This window comes from Lutzomyia longipalpis, chromosome 2 (assembly GCF_024334085.1).
Source record: "Lutzomyia longipalpis isolate SR_M1_2022 chromosome 2, ASM2433408v1".
NCBI lineage: Eukaryota > Metazoa > Arthropoda > Insecta > Diptera > Psychodidae > Lutzomyia > Lutzomyia longipalpis.
Genome location: NC_074708.1, coordinates 25050430 through 25056429, shown reverse-complemented (window position 1 = coordinate 25056429; position 6000 = coordinate 25050430). Strand labels below are relative to the sequence as shown.

General features: G+C 32.5%; 2 protein-coding genes across 2 annotated transcripts; both read right to left on the bottom strand.

The window, feature by feature from the left end:
• Nucleotides 1-3031: 3031 nt before the first annotated feature.
• On the bottom strand, nt 3032-3997 carry LOC129789771 (perlucin-like protein). The gene is made up of 3 exons (XM_055826822.1): nt 3822-3997; nt 3433-3750; nt 3032-3371 (listed from the first exon to the last, which is right to left on the bottom strand). Exons 1-3 carry the CDS (start codon nt 3939-3941, stop codon nt 3231-3233), a joined length of 579 nt encoding a protein of 192 aa, XP_055682797.1. The 5' UTR covers nt 3942-3997; the 3' UTR covers nt 3032-3230.
• Nucleotides 3998-4563: 566 nt separating this feature from the next.
• LOC129789772 (perlucin-like protein) lies at nt 4564-5295 on the bottom strand. Its single transcript, XM_055826823.1, has 2 exons — nt 5135-5295; nt 4564-5058 (listed from the first exon to the last, which is right to left on the bottom strand). The coding sequence occupies exons 1-2, from the start codon at nt 5246-5248 to the stop codon at nt 4660-4662; spliced, it is 513 nt and encodes a 170-aa protein (XP_055682798.1). The 5' UTR covers nt 5249-5295; the 3' UTR covers nt 4564-4659.
• Between the last annotated feature and the right edge of the window lie 705 nt (nt 5296-6000).

Sequence of the window (6000 nt, the reverse complement as noted above, 5' to 3'; positions counted from 1 at the left end):
ATTGTTGCCCTTTTACATCCTTAGAAGTCATCCTGAGGATTCTTTGCTGTTGACGTGGTAACAAGGACGTACAAGCGTAGTATTTAAAATATGTAGAAATTAAAATTCTATAAAATATAATAAGGAAAATCTTGCTGTTCTTAAGTCTATTTTATCACATTTCTTATAACTTTGCACGTCCGTTTTTTTCTTTCTTCTTCTCCTACGCAATAAAATCCAATTTCAATGAAACCATAGAAGAGTTCTTTGGCTGTCGCGTGGAAATTAGGTCAATGAAAAAAGTCTATTTAAACCTGAAGGATGCAGCGATGAAAAGCTGTTTTTCTCCTGTCTACCATTGAGAACAAGGAACGTGCACATTTTCCATAAAAAATATACCTATCTACGTATTTTCATTCGCACTGTGAGAACCCCCACGATGTGTTCTCTCCACCCTTGTCTAGGCATTTGATCAGAAATAGAGTGAAACCAAGAAAATGATTTTACGTCGCAAAGAAAATTCCCTTCTCGGATTTCTTTCTATATCTGCAGATTTTTCTTCTTCTCCTCCTTATCTCCTTTTGCGACTTTGCAATTAATCACGACAAATCACAAGGCTGTCAACAACTTTGTTATGTTGGTTAAAATGTTATTTCAATGCGAGAAATCGCATTTCAATACCGTGCGTGTGTGCAAATTGACACCTTTACACCGTGAAAAATTGTAAAAGAAAAATGTCTCGAAGGATTTTTATTTCTAGCAAGTGTTGGAATTAATCTACAAATGAGATTTATACGTTCTCTCCTCAAAATATGTATGTACACATGTATGTATTTTCGATCCTTCTTGCAGGGAAATGTGAGAAGAAAACAAATGGGGAGGTGTCTTTGGGCTGAAAAGGAATTTTTCTTGGAAAATTGGGTGTCGGGATGTGGATTGATAGTTTCAGATATCGCACAGATGATTGATATCATTGTGAAATAAAAGACGAACCTTTCGAGAAGTTTAGGTTTTGTCTTTTTTGTATACTTGAAGCTGTTAAGGAGAAGAAAATTATATATTGTTTGTTTAATAAAAAAGAATTTCTCTGCGGTTTTGGAGGTTTTGACAGATCTTTGTATTGAAAACCATTAAACATTTTCAAATGTAATTCAAAAACATTAAAAAAAAAGCTGATAAAAAATAGTTAAAAATGAGGAAATACCGCCAAATATTTACCTCACAGTAATGCCCTTCAACCACCAATACAGTGACATTTACTATTTATCCAGAAATAATATTTTTTATCAATCAGAAAATCAAATAATAATAAAAATTCGACTACGCGGGAATTTTTTTAATCTTCCTGTGTTTTTCCCACATTCGTAAATCAAATCAAATCCGATTATAATATGGGATGATTAACAGTGAATCCATATATTTACCTACATATTAAAAATTAATATATTTACATATTAAATACAGCAATAGTAATGTGATTAAATTTTATTTCCATATTTTCCCATGGAAAAAAGCTGTTCACACATACAAAATAAAAAAAAATCTACGAGAAAATCTGCGCATTGTGCATTTATCAAAAGCATCCGAGACAAAGACGCAAATAATTCAAATGGTAATTTGCATTTTATTGAATTTTTCACGACATAGCTGTCTATGTAGGTGAGATCAACCGGAAATTGCTGATACATCTTATATAGGCAAGAATTGACTACAATATGCTTCAATTTCAATGCGTATTTCAACACAGTCAACCAACAAAGAGCGCTTTTCAATTAACATAGAAGGAAGTGAACATGGGGAGTTCTTGCGAATTTAATGCAGCCACGGTTACAAAATAATTTTCAATTCTAAATGCATTTTCATAGGAAATTGGGGCACATCACCTCCTGGATCGTTTACAAATTAATTCCCCTCTATTCATATGCGAAATAACAGCGAGAATTTTTAAATTAAATCAATGTGAATGAATTTTTTTTTTGCTTTTGCGGTGTTTGAATCCCGTGCGATTGAGGGAATTTGCATATGAACATGTTTTATGCATCTGAACGTGATATTTATCGTGCCTTTTGAATTTTTTCATCTAATCGTCAAGAAAAATGATCACAGGGTGACTTTTCTCCTCAAAAAAATCTTCTTTATAACATTAAATTTTATTGCAATAAATAATGAGAATAGTTTTTAGAGAGTTTTCTTAAAATTTATGCTGAAATATTTTATTTAAGAAGGATTGCATGCATATCCATTAGAAAGACCACCAATGCATTGCAACAGCTGTATTTCCTTTCAGGCAAATAACCACGGGGTTTTGGTGTATATAGCTCCCTTTTGCAAATCAATACCGCTGAAGCATAGAGGAACGTGAGTGTGTGGCATCGTTATTTAGTATTTTCGCAATTCTATCGGTGCAAAATGCACTGAAATGTACCAAAGAAATGGGATTTTTTAGAAGGAAGAAAATCTCTTATGGCGAAGACATTCTTTTTTCTTCCTTTCCTGCTCCCTAAATCCTGTGAAAAATATTCTCTGCCATATAATTTTTCCTTCACATAGAAAGTACTTTATGCTTAGTTAACTTCACATACAATCCACTCTCAATTGTGCATTTGCAATTGAAATGAAGATTTTTCTATTAAAAAGACTTTTCATTTTTCCCACACAGAGAGAGAGAGATTTCTCACGGATTTAGAATGGGACGAATGTGTGCTGGGCAAAAAAGGGATGGGAATGAGAATAAGTCAAGAATGAAGAATTGCAAATGAGCTACATATGAATACGAAAGGATATTCTTGGTGCGTTGTAAGAAATTCTATTTTTATCAGAAAGCAGAAAAGGGGGATGTAAAGAAGGGAGGAGAAGAAGGAGGGAGAGGTGTTTCAGTTGCATCCTCGTTTGGGATTTATTCTCCATGAAATTGCAATATTTAAAGGATCCCACGGTTGCACTACCAACAAATAGTCCATTTAATAGTGAGAAATTTAAAATTGAAAGTCGTTTTAAAGTTTCATTGATAAATTTGAATTTTTCTTCAAGAATAATTCTTTCAAAATAAATATTTTTTTAGAGTTTTCTTTAACAATTTATTTACCACAAAAGATGAACAGAAGAAAGGGCAACAAAACAGCATAATTAAAATCAATTTATATCAATAATTTCTTAATTTGTTTCAAGATTTGACTGGGTCACAAATTATCCTAGAGAGATAAGAAATATTTATTTAATTTTTTATCCCCTCTCTATTCCCGCGATAAGCTTTATTGGATGTTTTTATTAAATATTATTGTAGCTAAACATGCAAAACAAACAGCAAACTTATGTAACAATGTTAAACCGCCAAAATTGCTGGCCTTGTTCACATGCTCCACCACTATTTGATCTCTTTCATCGCGTATTAACTGAAAAATAAATAAATTTAAATAATTACTAAATTAATACTTTTTGAATTAAATAACTAACATTTTCACAAATGTAGAAATTTCTATCGGAGCAACGAACATCATTCCACTTCCCTTTATCCCACGATGTTAAGTGAACGCAATCCTCGTTGTCATTTTCAAGACTATTCGGTTCACCTGCACTCCAATTTGTATAATTCATGGGTTGCCCATCACCTGTCCAAAGCCAAATTCCATTTTTCTTGTAGCCCCCAATCCAGACATCAGGACGACCCGGAAGTAAATCTGTTATAGCTGCATTCTCTTCAGCTGTTCTAATGGAAACTAAGGTCATATTGTGTCGGTGACAAGATTCCAGAGCATCTGCCCAATTTAGTTTCTATTAAAAATATTTAAAAACTCAATTAAACTTCTAAAAACTAGAGAATAAAAAGCTTCAATTTAACAAACTTCTTCCATATTCATAAACACCGGAACATGACCAATCATAATTCCATCCAAGAATCCACAAGCACCTCTATGCACAAGCATTAGACTAAGAACTAGCACGGTAAAAATTGAAAGAGACATGATTTGGTCTCAACTTTCCAAATTTATAATGCTCAAGCAAAGCTTTGAAGCAAACTGAAGAATTATTTCCATGAAAGAACATACAAAGCGAAATATTTCGTCAAGAGATAACTAACCTCTGTAACCCTTGATATTACTATCTCATACATTTTTTTACCGACAGTTGCTATTTGTTACAAAAAAGTGGGTAAAGGGAGTGAAAAAAAATATTAATTAAATAATTATTATGTAAAAAAATAGGGCCAAGAAAGGTAGGAAAATTGATGTAATTTTGAACAATTTTTTAATTTTATTCGGATGTTTCGAATTTGATTATTTTCTTTATCAGATATTGAATATTTTGGCTAGATTTAACAATTTTTCTTTCATGTTTTAGAAGTTTCATAGGGAATATTCAAAAATAAGTAACCTAAAATATAGAATTATTGTAAAAAAAAAAAGAAGTTCCAAAATATAGGAAAACATAAAAACCGAAGAAGAATATTAGGTATTCATTCCCAAAATTTTCTTGAAAATATTTTTAAGGAAACAAATAAGTTTCAAAAGTCAATAAAACATTTATTTTAAAGCTTTTAAAGCAATTGGAAAGTCACAGAATAATGTAGGAAATGATTATTAAACGTTTTCTTTTCAAAAATTTTATTAAAAAAATCTTTAAGAGGATTTAACTAATAGAAATAAAAATCCCTGAATTTTCATCATGATTAGCTTAAAATCCTCAATATTTGGAGCGATAGTACTGCGAGACTGTCTTGTACAAATCTTCAGCTTTTTGCAAAAGTGATCCGGGAGGCTTTACAAATTCACAAATGTAGAAATTCCTATCAGAGCATCGAACATCATTCCAATTTCCTTCATCCCACGATGTTAAGTGGACGCAATTCTCGTTGTCATCTTCAAGACTATTCGGTTCACCGGCACTCCAACTTGTATAACTCATGGGTTCTCCATCGTTAATCCAACGCCAAACTTTGTCCCTTTTGTAGCCACCAATCCACACATCAGGATTCCCAGGCACAACATTGTTTAATTCTCTTTGCTCCTTGGCCGATAGAATGGAGACCAATGTCAAATTGTAGCGCTTGCAAGACTCCAGAGCATCGGCCCAATTTTCTTTCTGTTTGCAAACATCAGGAAAAAATTATTACTTTAAAAAATACCTTCAAAATGATCCATCAAAAGATTACACAAACCTCATCCATATTCAGGAAAACTGTTCTATCCCCAATTTTCTGAGCATTGAACTTTGTGCAAGCACCCAGTTGCACAAGAACAATGCTAAAAGCACATAAAATTAAAAACTTCATCACTATTTTTTGGCTTAACTGCCTTGTAATGGAAAGGGAGTTGAAGACAAACTGAAAAATTACTTCTGCTGCATGAAAATAAATAGTACAGACCGCGAAAAATTTAATGAAAAAATTGATAATGAACTTTTTCGTGACCTTTGATGAACTATCGCATTATTTATTATCATTTAACACCCAAATCTTTGCACTGAAAAAAAATCTCTGTGAACTAAAGGTCGAATCGTAGAGTTGGGAGAAATTTTGTAATAAATTGATGTAATAAATGAAGAAAAAATTGTAATCAGAACATAATTCTTTTGGTCAGGAAACTATTCGAAATGATCAGTTGAATATTATATTTCGTTCAATGTTGAGAGAATTGGATACCTTTGTCTTACTACTTAGTTGCCATCAGTTGGGATGAGTCAAATTGTTCCAAATTCTCTTCAATAAGTTTTCTTGCTACGCGCAATGCTTCCATAAAAGTCATTTTAAGGTCTACAATGACCTGATATTCCTCTTCAAGGGCGTTCTCCATTTTTTTTCATCGAAAATAAAAATATCTATTAGCGTTCTCTTGTAATTTTGTATTATACTCCGGACGGCTGGAAAAATTAAGTAATTCGTGCTCATTCAGAGTTTGAGCCCGATCTGACGACTTTGCATTTTAGGTCGTACACAAAAGCTGTGCTATTCTTTTCTTCGAAATAATCACAACTAAAAAGCATTAGGCATGCACATAGTTACCTACGTACTTGGAAAGTTTTACA